The 16,311-nt window shown below is 39.1% G+C and overlaps 1 protein-coding gene across 1 annotated transcript in view; it reads left to right on the forward strand.

Annotated features, from left to right (window-relative positions):
- Positions 1 to 16,311, forward strand: part of adgrv1 (adhesion G protein-coupled receptor V1) — a 112,461-nt gene that overhangs the window by 70,128 nt on the left and 26,022 nt on the right. The window contains exon 89 of the mRNA XM_061728948.1: positions 14,378 to 14,494. Coding sequence (XP_061584932.1) covers positions 14,378 to 14,494 — 117 coding nt within the window. The remainder of the gene's footprint in view (positions 1 to 14,377; positions 14,495 to 16,311) is intronic.

The raw sequence follows: 16,311 nt of genomic DNA on the forward strand, positions 1-16,311 counted from the left end.
GGTTTGTCGATGGAAGCTTGGTTGAAAAATGTCAAACTGACAAGCAGAAAGTAACTGAATGTTCACAGTAAAAAGATGTACTCTCCATCTAGTCCTGAAGGGAATATTTTGAAGGTAGCAATGGGTTCATTGTGCAGGATGTGATTAGTCAAAATAACGATTCACTTGTGAATCGTTTAAAATGAATTGTCTGACTATTTTTATTACTGCTACAAAGCCAAGACAGAATACATTTTTACAGCTCCTTATCCCTCTAAATGTCTCATGTTATTCGGATTGGGGTAAAAGTATGGATTATACATGTAGCACCTATATAATGGTCTTATATAAGGACTTGAAGAACTCCAAAGCTCAGGCATGGAAAGCTTGCAACTCCTTTGATGAAATCTGAAACTCTAGGTTTGACAACAGTTTAAAAATCAATCTGTTAAGATGTGTAGTAGAACCCGTCCTTCTCTATGCTGCAAAGACTTATACTTAAGCAGCAGCAGAGACTGGATGAAAACCATACCAACCTCCTACATTGTGTTCAAAATGTCCACTGGTCTGCTTAAGCCTCTTCCAGGAGAGACTTGTTCCCTGTCTCTATGACTCAGGGAAGGCTGCTCTTTGCAGGGCACTGCTACCACGCTGAGAGTGAGGCCATATCTCGCTTTCTTCTGTGGAGTTAAAGCCATCGCCCAAATAGAACAGGAAGACTTACTCATCCTGTCATCATCTCAGAAGACACAGGGAGCAATGAAGGCAATCTGCCAATTTTAAGATTTTTTAAAAGATTTTGTTAATGGCGGACAAGGCAGTGCGGTATCTTTGCCTCGGCGAAGTATGATAGGAGATAAGATGATAAGATAAAATAGCTGGAAAGAAAAACAACATATATATTTCTTTCACGTAAACCTCTGGAAGCTCGCATGCTTTTTTTCTCTATGTCCAATATCCATCTGAGGTCCAAGATGGTTGGGAAGGGTCATTTTTGTTATTATTGCAGATGAGGGAAGTACAGCTGTCGACACAAATATTGTATGTTTTTATTTCAAAATCAGAACAGACACACAATTTAAACAGCTAAAACGTTAGACACATTATCTTACCTACCATAGATAATCCATGTGTTGATCTCCAGCAGGTCAGACTACTGTAACTGCATGTTCACTGGGCTCTCTAAACCAGCTGTAAGACAGCTGCAGAACATCCAGAATGCTGCTGCTTGAGTCCTGACTAGAACCAGGAAATACGACCATATTAGTCCAGTCCTCAGGTCTCTGCACTGCCTCCCTGTCACTCAGAGAATAGACTTTAAAACAGCTTTGCTTGTGTACAAGTTTCTTCATGGCTTAGCGCCAAAGTACTGTACATCTCTGACATGTTAGAGCCATATGAACCAACTGGGACTCAGAACCTCAGGGAGTGGTCTCCTGTAAAGCACTTTGAATTGCCTTGTGTATGAATTGTGCTCTACAAATAAACTTGCCTTTCCTTGCCCTGCCAGTGAAGTCCACTTTGCACTCGTTATGCTGTTTTTACAACTGACCCGTGTATCCTCTGCCTCATTTTGATGCTCTGTTTTCCATGTTGGAAACATGGCAGAACAAACAGACCGGCTGGAACACACCCACCTTATGTCAAAGTTAGCCAAAGTTAGCGACCAGCTCCTTCAGCGGATCCATGCCAGAGCAGCTGCACAAATACATTCGCAGTTTCAATGTAGTCTCGGTGGCGAAATCAGAAATGCGTTTAGCTGACGCTGAGTTAGTACAGACTGCTGGTTACTTCGTTAAGCTGATGAAGAACTAATGGTGGATAAGCTAGGGTTGCCACCTTTCAGAAATAGAAATAAGGGACGCCCTGATTTCAGCAGCGCAGGAGCCAAAAAAAAAGCCCCAAAACTTCTAAACTGAATAAAAATGTGTTTATTTTATATGAAAAAACTAAATGCTTTGATTTAAAGTTTAAAGTGCTTTAATAGCAGTGAACTTGCATGACTGTACAGACACACAACCATACTAGTAACTGAAATATCCTCCTATTCTACGTATGTCCACATCAGCCCAGATGTATATTATATAACCTACAGGTGAAGAATATGGTGTAAAAGTTAATGTATTTCAATAATTCAACTAGAATATGGTGTAAAAGTTAATTTATTTCAATAATTCAACTAGAATATGGTGTAAAAGTTAACTTATTTCAATAATTCAACTAGAATATGGTGTAAAAGTTAATTTATTTCAATAATTCAACTAGAATATGGTGTAAAAGTTAACTTATTTCAATAATTCAACTAGAATATGGTGTAAAAGTTAATTTATTTCAATAATTCAACTAGAATATGGTGTAAAAGTTAATGAAAATACGGTACAAATCGTGTCCCGTATTAGTTCAATACGGGACGCAACATTTTTTTCTCAAATAAAGGACAATTCCGTATTTTACGGGACGGGTGGCAACCCTAGGATAAGCTGACATTAATTTTCAAATTCACCTTGTGTGGTACCTGCTAAGTCCAGTTCAGGAGCATGGTAGTCTGCTAGTCTATTTTTCTAGATGAAAGGCAGGGGAACACCCTGGAAACTTTCATATTTCTTTTCCCAATCAACAACAAAACATGTAAATGTAATGTTACATTTACCTGACATTGTCAGTCTCACACCTATATTGACGTCTGTGTGTATTGAACTTTCCTGGCAGAGTTCAGAGAAGTGTGTTAGATTAACTTGAGATTTTAAATGGGCCTCAGGTGTGACTTTAGGTGTGCTTGGTTATCCTTCTTTTCTGTGTAATACTGGGATGGAGATGAAAGCTGTCCAGACTGTGCTCTGCCTCTTTCATGATGGCAGTTGCTCTCCACACTCCCTACAACCCTGAAGCCCATGAATCAAGTATAGAAGATGGATCGATTTAAGCACCCATCAAATTAAGGCCCAAAAACTAAGACACATTGAATTTGTGTGCACATTTGTATGTGATTACGAGAGTGCCATGTAGCACAAAGAGCCTGGAACAGTAGGCTATGCTGCACTGTCTGTGTTTTTCAATGCATCTACACATATCAGTCTGAGCCCCTCCATTTTAGAAACTTCAAGACACAGTTCTTGTTTATATGCTCATTCTGTCTCGCCACAGAACAAAACAGTGATGTTCTGAAGGACATTCAGAGTCTGTGTTTGTAAAGACTTCTCTGAATCCACGCCTTGCTATTAGATGCTAAAACACTGCTACATACGCAGTCAAAACAATGTTTCTTTACGAGATTATAGGCTTTTTTCAGATGTGGTTAACTTCTCTGTTTTGCCTGTCTGAATTAAAAAAAAAAAAAAAAAAAGATTATGCATATGTAATATCAGAGAGGTCATTAGTGACTGGACCACGTCTCTTGAACACAAGCTCGTGTTTCAGGACTGGTTTGAAATGTTCCAATACGCTCCAGACTCCTCCAACAGAGCTTCTCTATGTGTGGTGGCAGTAATTAGTCGCTGACTCTGCCCTCTGTATGAGGAAAATTAAAGGTGCCAACATGATTAATTTTGCATCCGCTACAGTCAAGTAGATAGAACTAGAATAATATCCTTCCTCTCTGTTGGGAACTTCAGAATTCAAAGCAGGTGAAAGAAAATGAGAGGGTGGAGGCTTGCGGTTCAATTTGTCTATATTTTGAGTATGTTTCTGTCGCTGTATTCTGGCTGCCGTCTTTTTCACCTCTCTACTGTCTGGTTAGAAAATGTCACAAACCTGGGTGACCAATAGGTGTGTATTTAGTTGTTACATCACCATGAATGGAAGGTAGCACAAGTTGAAGTACAAGGAGGAGAGGGGCAAAGGTAATTATTTTCTTGTTCTCTGTGAGATTTTATAACCTTTGTATTTCAAGATATTACATAATCAAGTAATGACTTTTGCAGACTCAAAGAATGAATTTCAGTTTGCAAAGCTTCACAAAACAGCCACATTTTTACAGAAAGGAGGAAATACTTCACCTTCAATTCTATTAGGCAACTTTTGCAGGAATATTAAAATAATGAGAAAATGATTGTTATGTATTCATTAAATACTTAACAAGCTTTTGTTAAGCAGTAATTTCATATATATTTTTTTTATTTTTGCAGCATAGGAAGAGAAAAAACACCCCCCAAAAAACTATACTCCTCTATTCTTTAGTGTCTTTTCTATACCAATTTTATATTTACTTTCTAGTCTTTTTGCAATTTTAGTTGGTTACTTATAAAGCTCAGATTGCACAGTATTGGACATTTTCTCAATATTTGTATAGATTTATTTGCATATATATTTTGATAAATCTAATCATCTAACCTGGAACTGGTGTGTGTCAGAAGGACACCCACCGGGTGACTTAGAGGTGTCACTAGCAAGGATGCAGACGCCAGACCTCCTGCTGGGAGACAACAATGATGTGTTCCATCCTTGACCTGCAGGAAGAGCGGCCTCACACACAATAATGGTGATTCTGTTTAAGTACGTGTGAGTTTGCACGTCTTTTGGTGACAGTGTAGTCCTCCTCTGAGCAAGATCACTGAAATTTGTAAATGGTAACTTTACATTTTTTTTTTTAGTTATTATATATTATAGTTAGTTATTAAATAATATTAATAAACTGAAAGATGAAAGGTCACACATACAAAACATCAGTTCCCATTAAATCTCACATTCTTATATGCAAGTGCTTTTAATAGTAGTGTTTTGTTATTTTTTATGTGTGGTGACATGTTTTTGCCAGAGGCTGGGGACAGAAACATAGAAAGCTCTGTCACTGCAGAGAAAAATAGTTTGACGGGCTGTAATTTTCAAAAAGCACATTATCTATACTCATATTATACATTTCAGCAGCACTTTGTCACTAACTTGTCCACCTCGGGTGCTGAATGGAAATGTGTGTGCTGATACACATGTACCAATGTGTACCAATGTGGGAAAGGAAAATCTATTCTTCATCCCAGTTGCAAACAAAACACAATTTAGATCTTCGCCCATTGTGGTTAAATGGCCCTTCACGTCACGCACGCCATCCAGCCAGTGAATGTTTACTCTAGTGGTCTCAGACACTTTATTCCAGTATCTGGGAGGTGTTTAGGTAACTCCACGTTCTGGTTATAAAGGATTTCCTGTTAGTTCTGGGAACGAATCCAGGATTCAGGAGTCTCCTCCTCAGTCTGCATGCAGAGAAATAAACACAACACTAACCTCTTCCTGTCATGCAACACCCAGACTTTTCACTTCCTGTTTCTGAACTGAACACAGAAGCTCAATGATTGCTTTTTGGATTCCTAAATGTCTGTTGCCGGTGTCCACGTAGCAGAGGGGTGGGTTTTTTCGACCAACAAATCATCAACAGGAGTCTATAAATTAGCTGAGTGACTCTGTTTTTCCTGAGGATGTTTAGATTTTCCTATCGTGACCAATCAAACATTATATCAATAAACAGAGCATGTGAGTGTTGAGTTGTGTATTCTTTGTTGGCTGACGTCAGAAAACATGCCTATCTTATCGTGGTCTATACTTATTCTCAGAAGATTTCGAAAACAAAACAACAAAAAAAAAGTTGCAAATAAAACACTGTGCTTTAAAATTCCTTATTTTGGACACTCTCAGCTGAAAGACTTCAGGCTGTTCCAGAAATGTCCCTGACTACTTTAAAAATGTACCTTTTCAATGGCTGTACTCTACTTTTAAGTGTTAGCATTAATTTTCCAAGGAAATGAAGAGCCAGACGGTGAAAGCAGAATGTCCTTGATCAGATTTAACGCAGTCCCAAGCTTTTTACTGTCTGTCAGCCTGAGCTGTTGGCAGGCAGGTGGTGGAGGTGTTTGGAGTATCAGCAGTCAGGGTCTGGCTTTACTGTGTTTGCATAGACAAGGCAGTGGCGAGGAGAAGACGGCCCCTTGGAGGACTCACATTACGCTCTGCCAGCTAGTCCTGTACTTGCTGTGAAGTGCTGTCAAGACTCTTCTCCTCAGTTTCCTCCACTTCTGTTAATGCCAGCTGCTTCATCCTTTTTTGTGTCATTTTCTCTTTTACCTGCTATTGATCATTAAGGCAAAACTTTATAAACTAATCTCTTGTGTATTCATATCTCCTTTTTTTTCATTTAATAACTTTTACCGCTTCCTTTCCTTTCAGTTGTCAGTGCCTTGCAATCACCCTGCACTGACTGAATGAAAAAGACATTTTAATTCTGTTTGATGTTTGATGACTGGCTTTTTTAATTTTCTTTTTGAAATGGTGCTTTGGGACTTCCTTGCAAATACCACTGATTTTCACAGATCACCTGCACTAAGCTCCATAAAATGATTTTTTTTTTTATATAATCGTATCTGCGCTATTGTTGATGGCTTTTGCAAACCACATTCAATTGAAAGAATGGGCAGGAAATCTAAACTGAGACTAAAGTCACCTTATTCAGTGCTTGATCATGATTCCAGTGCCGTTAGCTGGTAACACATGCTTTGCCTGTTTTAAAGATTTAACATTTAAATGTCTATAGTCACCTCTGTACACTCTTGAGAGCGGATCTGTTAATAACCCAACGTACCATATAAGTTGGACAAATGTTATTGGTCTTCCAAACATCTGTTGTACTGCAGCAGACTCCGACCTTTGTGGACTCTGGAAGTTACGCATACAATCCTTTTTTCTTTTTTAAACAAAGTCCTATCAGCTGGTGACCATTGAATTATATGAATTCCCCAGAGAAGCTAGGAGGTGAGAGCAGCCTTTCTTTTTGTGCTGCGAAAGGTGAAAAATGACTAAAAGAACCCATGTCCAATATATTTTTTTCCTAAGATTATTGGATATTTTTATGTTGTACACTATACCTCCATACATGCAGATGATGTAGACTATCTCCTTTAGTCTTATTTAAGATCCAATGTATGCTTCAACGATTTGCCAATGTTCACTTTCATCTGTTGACACTTTTTCGCTGTTCATTACCTGGTTCAGCAGATTGAAATAGTTAAAGCAGGAGGTACACTGTGAGGGCAACATTTGTATCCCTATAATTTCATTCCATTATAATTAATTAGATAATGTATTAATCCCTTTGGGAAATTCAGAGCTCTGCTTTTACCACATCACTTGTTACACTAGAAGCAGTGGGCTGCCATTTTTCTGACACCTGGGGACCAGTTGGGGTGGGTTAGGGCCGAGCTCGGGATCCCACAGTGGTTCATCCCTGTTGCTCACCATAGACACATGGTAAAACTCCAAAAATAGAAGATTCATTATTTCCTTAATTATAGAAGATTAAGGAAAGTGAAGTAAAAGTTATGAAATGTGTTTAAAAATCCAGGATAATCACAAATGGTCCCTTTGCACCACCGATCACCTTTCACCTGATTCTGTGGAGTCATTCGGCATGTCATCAGGGATCTGTTCAACCGGGGATGCTGACGCTGTAAATTAATGTGGAAACCTCTCAAAGTCCTGGTCTATTTTGGGAGTTTCACCGTTTGTATTGGCTGAGCTGAAAGTGTAAAGTTGATTGAACTTTGGAGGTTTAGGAAAGTCTTTGTGAAGGTTTTTAGGTCAGGTTAAATGGGGATGTTTACCGGCTGTTGCAACATTTGACACACATCGGTTATATTAATGACTTTTCACAAGTTGTACTTGTACTGGCAGTATATTTACCTGAATTGATGTAATTGAAGACTCAGCAGTTCTTGTAGACTACAAGAACTGGAGAGGATAGAGGACTGGAGAGGATATTTTAAGGAATAACAATATCTATAACAAAACACTCACATTTCAACACATTAATATGATTGTTCACACAGAAGCATGTTATAGTATTTGAACTGTTATTGTGAAACAGAGCCAGCTTCTTCATGGTCCATGCATTTTCTCACATTCATCAATGCACGATGAACATGCATGGTTGTATGCGCTGTCAGTTCAAGCCTTCTACAGTGCACACAACAGCCTGTAGGGGTCACTGGAGTTCTAAGGCCAGAGTCAAGTTCAAGAGCAGCCGTGAATGAAGTGCCTGATCAATGACTCTCCTGAGGGCTGCTTCTTTTCATCACTTAACCTTTTGCAGCGCAGTGGGAGATTGTTGCACAAAGGAGAACTGCTTGTACCCAATCCTTGAATTCTTTTTCTTTGAAAGACTCCACCTGTGGAGATTAAACCTGTAATCAACTCACCATGTCAGAACACAGAAGACAAACCAACATTCAAAACAGTCACCTATAACCATATTCATCTCATTTACTTGATTCAAAACATTTTAGAATGTAAGAGTACCTTCTGCCCTGAGCCAAACCTTTTGACTAATTTTGTTAATTTAGGCTAAGTTTGGCCAAGTACTTGAAGCGCGGCACCTGAGAGATTAGGAAATCCATGACATTTAAGCTAATTAAGTCTAAATCAGGTAATGAAATGCTCAGTATACAAATGAATTGGGTTTATAACCAGCAGTGAAAGAGACAGGAACTCTCCCATATATATGGCTTATCGAATAAACAAGCTAAGGCTGCTTTTGCAGGGAAAGCATTGCTTTCTAGCTTTGCGATCATACATGAGTCATTGAATTATTACTGATATGGAAAAGGTACAGTAGGATCCATCTGTTTACCTGTGATGTAACTCGCACTGCACCGTCATAAACGTGGAGAAGTTGTAGATATGTTATATTTAAGACATGTTACCGTACATAACACACATCACAGCTGTCCTTCCTTTCTCACTTGGTTTGTGATTTGATTTCTGATTCACTGAGTTTAATGTCTTTGCGTATGAAGTATGTGAACTTAAAGATCAAACTTCAACAGTGGCACACATGCACATACAGAGGTTTGTGGGCGAGCAGAGCAGCCCCACTGAGTGTGTGTTCAGGGAGCTGACCTTGAACAGCTGGTTACTGTTTTTATAGCTGTACAGATGCAGTTCAGTCCTTCAGTGTGAGTGTGTCTCTTGGCTTGCAAAGAGTTCTCTGTCTGGTGACCAGACTGTTTCTCAACAGATGTTGAGGAAGGAAATTCAAGACCCGCCTTGAAAGTAGCCCTGTTGTGATGAAAAGCAGTTGCCAGTTTCAGAAAGCACTGACGGCCATTGATTGTTGAATGGGAGAAAAGAGAGAGCCTACTGGAAAAGTAGCTAAATGTGCTTCATGTGGGTGGTGCTGCTCAGATTGTCTGCATGGAGGAGTTAGCGTTAGCGCTGGTATCTATATGAGTGAAGCATGAGCTGTGAAAGAGCAAAGAATGTTGTGGGTAGTTTCAATTTGTGCACGCTCAGAAATATACAGTGCAGGATTTTGCAACAATATCCCAGATAGCCCTGAATGTTCCTCGATTAGCACATTTCCTAGAATAAAAATGATAACACTGTGAAACTGTTGACACTGAGCTTGTTTTGGTTGTCTCTTTCCCTTCAAAGCCCTAATAGTCCCCGTTTGCTGTGTTACACTGAATAACTCTGAAATCTGAGATCACATCCTGTCATTTATTCTCAAAACCAGTTGTTCCCAAATAAGTGATTCAAGTTCTTGATATCACCCCGCACCGAGCACAGAGACACGCATTTACAGCATTGCTGTCTGTGTTCACGTAAGCACATGAGAATGTGGTATTGTACTTGTTTGGAGGTGAAACAGACCACAGGACGGCGGGTGTTTATATGCCAACAGCTTGGCCAGCCTATATGCCCCAAGCCTAGATTTAACCCAAAACACCAAAACAATTATGAACTTTACTTCTGAACTTCAGCACCAGGACTAGAACTAGCTGCTCATTTTGAACAATAATTGTTGTAGGTCTCAAATATTAAAAGAATACTTGGCCACCAGTAAGACTGAATCAGTCTCCATGGCGATGATGCATGCTAATCCCTTGAGGGTTTTATGTTAACGCCTCTATTTGTTTTGAAAACCTCACATGGTCTTGTCAGCAAATGTTTAGGCACATTATTTATTTCTCATTCTTCTCCACAAACGCTGGCCCACTAACCCAGCAATCAGCCATCTCCAGACGACCTTCTTCTTAATTCTGGCTACCCTATGTGCTTTTACATGCGTGGAGTGAGAGGCTGCGGGACGTGAGGAGCATGATGATGCATGCACGTAGTGAATAGTGTAGGGAAAATGAAAAAATGCTGTCTCTGGTGACATTTGAGTTTAAAAGATCAAAATTGTGTTTTGTACATAAATATGTAATTTTATATAGTATATATACGGTAAGGTTGCTGAGAATGTGTCAGTTTCTCTGCTATGCCATGGTCTTTTGGTGTGATTGACAGTGATAGAATAACTTTATTTATTAATCCGAGCTCGGATACTGGTGACTAGTGATGAATAAGGACAAGAAGATTAAAAAAAAAAGATCAAATGTATCTTTTTCTCCGTCTTTTTGTAATATTTCTCTGAACAAAGGCATAAGCGGAAACACCCTGAGCACAGGCTGATGCTGGAACCAGCTAGATCAGACCGGTAGCTGCTAGAGAGAAGGGGGAGGTGAAGGAAGCAGGAGGAGAAAGAGGAGGGGGAGATGAGATGAAGTGTGGAACATTGGATAAAGTTGAGGCTGGGAAAAAATTTGGATAGCGAGGCAAGGGAAGGCAGGATGTGTAGGATAAGTGATTTGGATAAGTTTAGATGGATGGTCTGCCAGGCAGACGGCTGAGACCCCACTCTGTCGGTGACGTAATGCATCAGGCACAGGCTATTTTTAGCCACACTTGTACACACAGGCCTATTGATCAGCTGCATAACTGACTGGGAGGGTAAGAGCTGCAGCCAGCAGCAGCAGGAAGTAGCTGCACCACATTATCCATGTTTATCTGTGAGCTCTAATGTTTTAGCATTTCTCACATCTCTTTTGTGAGCTATTGGTTTATGTTTTGTCTATGCATTTTTCAGTATTTTTTTATTGTCATCTGATGGTGAGAAACAAGTAGGTTCTTTCAGATCTAATTATTATTTCAAGACATAGCCCAACGTCAAAAGGCTGGTAAAATCATTGTAAAGACAACAATATATCTACAGCAATAGTAGCAACAGTGGAAAAACTGGTTTCTGGGTACTTCATGGCTACTGAAGAAATTCCCTGATTGCACATTTAACCGTAGCGATGAACCAGTAGCTCGAGGTTTAGGTCTCAAACCTGAGATCTGTGTAAGAAAGTTGTTTTTTTTGTTTTTTTTCCTCTCATAATTTTCAAATACTCTTTTGTTTGTTTATATTTCTGTCCACTACAACAATGTAATCCCAGCATCTACGTTATGCATAGTCATGTGGAGTCTTGATTTTATGGTTTAATCAGAGTAATGACATCCACATTTATTGACATAGGGTCCACCACAAATTTGAGTGCTCTTTAGCCCAGAACAGATAGGAAACAATCTCTGGATTTAGCCTAAAAAAGGTGCAAGTTGTGTCAGTAACACTTTTAAATTTGACCAAAATGACTGCTCAAGCAGAGTCTAAGACTATAGCCCGAAGGTCCAGACAGGTAGACTCCCTCATAAAAGAAAAGAGGCCACAGGACAGAGCAGGAATTGAGTTTATCAGAATATCTCTGAATAAGCTGCCCACATATGTAACCTCCAAACCATATAAACCAAATACTGCTACATGGTACTGTTAGATACTGCTGATGTGTATGTGCTGAACAATAGTCACTGTGGCCTGTTACATAGTCAGTGCACCAACCAATATATTCACACAAAGCCTATTTCCATGTCAATTTCATTACAGATTTGTCATGAAGACTTTAATGATAATCATCTCTTTTCAGTATTGTCTCAAGTAGAAACTACAGCACTAAAGAGCAAATTGATATGTGTTTTTTTGTGTTTAAGGATCTTACAGCTGCGCAAAGGATCAGTCTTTCATCAAACAAAACTTTGTTTGTCCTGCGTATAATTGTCTCCAGGGAGGGTGGACATCTATGTTTATCTCTGCCACACCCTCTGTCTCATGCTAGTGCCAGAATTAAAACCGCCTGGTGTTGCGTGACAGGCATGAATTTACAGTACATCAACCTCAGACTAAATGTTTATAACAATTGATTTTAATTTTTAAAAATTGTATCATTTCTAATGATATTCTTAAATAAATCACTCAGGCTCATTATAAGCTCTTGCTTGTTTAACCAACTTCCTGTTTTACATGCAGTTTAATGACCTACCCTGTCAAATAACAAAAAGGAAGTGAGATTTTAGCCAGGTGTTGGTGAGCTGTGACAAGACTACTGTATGTGAAGGAAACAAAAGCATTTTTCAGGACAGAGTGTTTGTGTGCATGTTTATGCTGCTTCTTATCATAGGGCTGTTTCAAAAGACAGATGACGACCAGATAAGCACTAATGAAATGAAGTCCACCCTATTACCTGATAACATATCCAGAGTGGATGTTTAACTGTCTGTCTGTGTTTTCTCCCTGACTGGAGCCGTATAGTTTGTTTATCAGGGTATATTGCAGAACACTAACACAGAGAGGCATGCACATCCATAGATGTGCACATCTGCATGTCAGCCAACCATTGAACAGCTTGTTCAAGCGCTGCACGAATGTGCCTTTCTCAGCCCGTTTGCCTCCCTTTTTTCTCCCTTTTTTCCCATATTTCTCTGATATCCCATTGTGTCATGGCAGGTTAACAGGTTCTTTCTTGTGGCTGTTTGTCACAAAAGACTATAGTAAATTATTCTATACAAAAAATATTGTTGTCTGTGTTGTGTATATAAGTTGTTATGTATATAAGAGATACCTTAAAATGAACCCCAATAATTATTGAATGAGCTGATATTATTATTCGTAAGCCTATTCACATTTATATGTACTGCATGTTTTCTTGTGATTGTGTCGCATGTTCTGCAGTTAAGTTTAACGTTTCTCATTTTCAAATTTCCCCATTTCTTTGTTTTATCAAGAAAATATGTGTCATACTCCCCATCCTGCCCAAATTGGCAATGAAAACACAGTTTCATTGCATAATCTTTGATCTACAGTTTAGGCTACCCGGACAGCTTCCCAATTTAGGCACAATTCCAGGTAGCGCAGGCACGAGCTTCCTCTCGTTGCCTTTCCTCCCACTCACATCCTCTTGGCAGAGCTTGGGGCATGCATGAGAAATTGACTCATGATTCTTTATACATTTATTAATTAATTCTCCTTTTTTTTAGCTGACTCAAAAATAAGAGAGAGAGAATGTCCTTGACTTTTCTCTCAGCAGGTCAATGCAAGCAAAGTTAGTAAGAACTGGAAAATCCAGGATTGGGTGTGTTGGGTTTTCCCAGCAGTTTTCAGTAAATGAGATATTAGGACAGGGCAGGAAGAAAGAAAGACATTAAAACTAGAAAAAAGCAGAACAGACACTCTAAAAGAAAATTGTCAAGAAAAGAGAGCAAATTACCTAGCACACGCAGGCGGTGCTTATAATGTAAATGTAAATGTCATTGCAATATTATTTTACTGTAAGTAGGTTGCAATAGTACTTAAGAATTAAATATTGTAAGCATCAAGCAGAGACCTAACGTTTACCTGATGCTCTGTCTGTTACTACAATATACAGTATATATGTGAATATTCTTTATATATATATATATGTTGGTAATATTTGACTCAAAATTGTCATTTTTCCCACGCCTCCCTGTTCCTGCTTTTTTCCATTCACCTTCTTTCCGCTTCATAGTGCTGCCAGCCAACAGCATGCAGGTTATGCAACAGTCCACCTATCAGCATTGGCACTTGAGGCGAATGAAGCGTTCTGAACTACAGGGAAGCAGTATTTTCTGCTTCCCTCATGGGTTTTCCACACAGTCCTACATTCAGTGTTGTGGGTTTTGGCTCTCATGTATTTTTGCCCACAAAACTGTCTCTTTCTGCTCTTTCTTTCTCTCACCAGCTCTGTGTCTCTCACACACACACACTCACACACACACGTACACACGAGTGCGCATGCATTTTCCAGAAGCTACGATGATAGTCCCTTAATTTGCACCCAAATTTGGCAAATCTGTGTGTGTGGAATGACAAAACAGCAAATTTAACAGTGTTGTTTAAGATGTTGATGTTTGGATCTCATGACTCATGCAAATCTTGCTGCAGGTTAATGTAACAAGTCTGCAAAAAAAGATGTCTGTTCTGCAGGGTTCATCCCACTGTCTCTTTAAGAAATGTAAAGACTATAATACAGACAAGGAAAATGGCCCAATATGCACAAAGATCCACTGTCACTGCAAGAACTACATGTCCTGAATGTGTGCTAGTATTCTAAGTATTCAAGATAAATGTCTTTGTGTTCTCCAAAAAGAGTAAACTGTGCACAAACACTGAAAATCTAACATCTCTTGGCTAATCCATGAAAGCTTCACAGTCAGTTGTAATTGATTCTACCTATGAATTTTTCTCTCTTTTCTTTCTTTATAGATATGTTTCTTGGTGTCAGCCTTCCGTGGCCAGATGTTTTCAGAGGACAGCTGTGCTGCTCTGGGACTTTTCTCCCATTATTTCCATCTCAGCCAATTCTTTTGGATGCTTATACAGGTAAGACCAGGTTAACAAGAACTTGGGTGAGTGAGAGTTTTAAGTGAGGCATTAAGTTTATCTATTGGGGAAGAGATATTATCCTTTCTCTTTGATGCCCTTTGATTGAAAACGTGGTTTTCTGTAATTGCTGAAATTTTACGTTTTTTTTAGCACTGGTGTTTGACTATATAACTGATTCTTTGAACAATTCTGTGCAGTTATGTTTGTAAAATTGACTTCCAACCCCATTTTTGAAAAGGTTTTTGGTCCATAAAATAGAATAGAAAACATTAAATAATGAATTTGAGACATTTTACCTTTTCCCAAATACAATATTAGGTTATTTGAAATTTGAATGCTGGACATCAAATGACTGAACAAAAAGTGACACCAAACAATTGGAGTAATATCTTGCAACTAACTATGTTAATCGAATACAGCCCAGTGTCATGATTAGGTTTAAAACAACAAGAGGATCCCTCAGAAGTAGAGATTTCCAGAGGTTCTCCAATCTCTGCAAAATCGCATCTACAAATTGTGAAACAAAAAATTGCAAAGATTTTATTTCCTCATCAGTATTACATAACATCATCAAAGGGTTAAGAGAATCTGCATAAAATCTGTGCATATGGCACAAGGCAAATGATCAAAATTGGAGGCCCCAAGGCCCTTGGAGCGCACAAAAAACAGGCATGATTCTGTAATATCATTGTGAGAGTTCAGGAACGCTTCCAGAAATGACTGTTGAATATCACAGTCCACCAGGCCAGCGGCAAATCAAGCAGCAAACCCCGAACACAACATAGAAAAACCTTGCTGTCTTCTTTGGTCAAAAGCTCATTTAAAATGTACCATGGCAGAGTGGAAAACTACAGTATACTGTGGTCAGACAACTCATGATTTAAAAGTACTGGTATTTTTGATAATCCTAAACACCGCATCCAGGAAGAGGAGAGGGACCATGGGGCTTATTATCAGCAGCAGGTTCAAAAGCTTGCATGTCGGATGGTGTGGGGGGTGCAATGGTGCCTATGGCATGGAGGGCTTGAACACCAGGAAAAGACTAAATTAGACATGGTTTTCAGAGAGGGCCTTGCAACCTTCAGCAAGGCAATCCTAAACTGCATGCTGTGGCTTTATGGTAGAAGAGTCCAGGTGCTGAACTGACCTGCGGCCCAGACATTTCACCTACTGAAAACATTTTCTACATCCTAAAACAAAATGCACAGTAAAGAATAACCAGGCCTGTTGAGCAGCTTAAATCATTTATCAGATAAAAATGGGCCAACATTCCTCTCCCAAAACTCACATTACAGGTCTCTATTCTCAGTCGTAAATGGGCTGTTGTTAAGAGAAAAGAAAAGAAAAGAAAAGAAAAGAAAAGAAAAGAAGAGGCTGGTAAACATCCCCCTTTTCTAGATGTGTTTGTGTTATCAAAACAGGAAATTAAAATCTAGATGGTATTGCTTTTTTTAAACATGATACATTTCTCCAATTTAACCATTTCCTATGTTTTCTGTGGTGTATTGTGCATTAAATGTGGATTTATGACTTTTGCATTCACATTCATATCTGAGATATTTATTTTAGACCAACGTCTCGTGAGTAAAATCTCCACCCCTCCTTCTGCTCATTTTCCTTGTCTCTTGGGACACAGAGTTCCCACTCTTTGGTGTTTGTCCTTTAGAGGAGTGTGTGTCGTCTGTAATAATTAAAACTTCATTCCTACAACATGAGGCCAGTTTTTCTAAAAGGGGGATGAGAATAAGGGACCGCCCTGCATGACATGACCTATGACCCCAGACTGGTACCACTTAGTAACACCTCACCCAGTC

This window comes from Cololabis saira, chromosome 9 (assembly GCF_033807715.1).
Source record: "Cololabis saira isolate AMF1-May2022 chromosome 9, fColSai1.1, whole genome shotgun sequence".
Classification (NCBI taxonomy): domain Eukaryota; kingdom Metazoa; phylum Chordata; class Actinopteri; order Beloniformes; family Belonidae; genus Cololabis; species Cololabis saira.